Source organism: Acanthisitta chloris, unplaced genomic scaffold, assembly GCF_000695815.1.
Source record: "Acanthisitta chloris isolate BGI_N310 unplaced genomic scaffold, ASM69581v1 scaffold25160, whole genome shotgun sequence".
Classification (NCBI taxonomy): Eukaryota; Metazoa; Chordata; class Aves; order Passeriformes; family Acanthisittidae; genus Acanthisitta; species Acanthisitta chloris.
In genome coordinates, this window is record NW_008653680.1 from 2,871 (window position 1) to 4,318 (window position 1,448).

At 60.6% G+C, this 1,448-nt stretch overlaps 1 protein-coding gene across 1 annotated transcript in view; it reads left to right on the forward strand.

Moving 5' to 3' along the window:
* ANPEP (alanyl (membrane) aminopeptidase) overlaps positions 1 to 1,448 on the forward strand; it is a gene marked incomplete at its 3' end in the record, with an annotated part of 5,479 nt that overhangs the window by 714 nt on the left and 3,317 nt on the right. Inside the window, exons 2-7 of the mRNA XM_009082097.1 lie at positions 127 to 272; positions 349 to 485; positions 569 to 695; positions 805 to 959; positions 1,032 to 1,145; positions 1,262 to 1,405. Coding sequence (XP_009080345.1) covers positions 127 to 272; positions 349 to 485; positions 569 to 695; positions 805 to 959; positions 1,032 to 1,145; positions 1,262 to 1,405 — 823 coding nt within the window. The remainder of the gene's footprint in view (positions 1 to 126; positions 273 to 348; positions 486 to 568; positions 696 to 804; positions 960 to 1,031; positions 1,146 to 1,261; positions 1,406 to 1,448) is intronic.

The following is a 1,448-nucleotide window of genomic DNA, read 5'->3' on the forward strand; positions in this document are numbered from 1 at the left end:
GGGATGGGTTGTGTGGACCCTTTGTGCCCCCCTGCCCCCCATGCTGCCCCAGCAGGGATGGGAGCAGGGGACTGGGGGAGCGCAGCCCCTGCAGGGACCCCTGGGGCTGACAGTGTTGGCTCGCAGTCAGGTGGTGGCCACCACGCAGATGCAGGCAGCTGATGCACGCAAAGCCTTCCCCTGCTTCGATGAGCCGGCCATGAAAGCCAACTTCACAGTGACACTGATACACCCCTCCAACTATGAGGCAATTTCCAACATGCCTGCTAAGAGTGAGTGGGGCAGGGGAACCCTGGTGGGGGGCTGGGGGCCTGGCAGGGCTGTTAGGTGACCCTCTTCTCCCCACAGGCTCCCAGATGCAGATGATCAATGGGACGAGCTGGAACATCACTGAGTTTGACACCACCCCCAGGATGTCCACGTACCTGCTGGCCTTCATCGTCAGCCAGTTCAAATCCGTGCAGGATGAGTCAGGGAAGACACTGGTAGGATGGGGTGAGGGACACCTCCTACCCATCCGGGGAGCTGAGCCTGAGCCACTGCTGACCCCCATGTCCTTCCCCTCCAGATTCGCATCTGGGGCCGCCCCAAGGCCATCACTGCTAACCAGGGCCAGTATGCACTCAATGTCACCGGCAGCATCCTCAATTTCTTTGAGATGCACTACGACACACCATACCCACTCCCGAAGTCTGGTAGGTGCTGCAGGGTGCTCAGGGTGCTGGGCCAAGGTCCCCACTGCAGGGGAAGCAGGTGGTCCAGCATCTTGTCAGCAGGACACCGATGGGATCTCTTCATCTCCAGACCAGGTCGGCCTCCCCGACTTCAATGCGGGTGCGATGGAGAACTGGGGTCTGGTGACATACCGGGAGAACTCACTGCTCTTCGATGAGGCATACTCCTCCATTGGCAACAAGGAGCGGGTGGTGACCGTCATCGCCCATGAGCTGGCACACCAGGTACCTGCCGTGCTCCCTGACCTCCACCCTGGCTGATGGCTGTCAGCTGACAGGGTGCTGTGCCCCTCACAGTGGTTTGGGAACCTGGTGACACTGAGGTGGTGGAATGACCTGTGGCTGAATGAGGGCTTTGCCTCCTACGTGGAGTACCTGGGTGCTGACTGGGCTGAGAAGTCCTGGAACATCGTGAGTGCTGGGGATGGCGGGCATGGATGTGGGCAGGGGTAGCAGGGTCCCTGGGGGCTGCTCTGGTGTCAGGGGGTGCACACAAGGCTGGGAAAGCGCTGTTGCTCTCACTGCAGAAAGACCTGATGGTGCTGAATGAGGTGCATGCGGTGATGGCAACAGATGCCCTGGCCAGCTCTCACCCGCTCTCCTTTCGTGAGGATGAGATCAACACCCCAGCCCAGATCAGTGAGGTCTTTGACAGCATTGCCTACAGCAAGGTAGGCACAGGGATCCCTGGGGCAGGGGGTGGGCTGTGGGCAG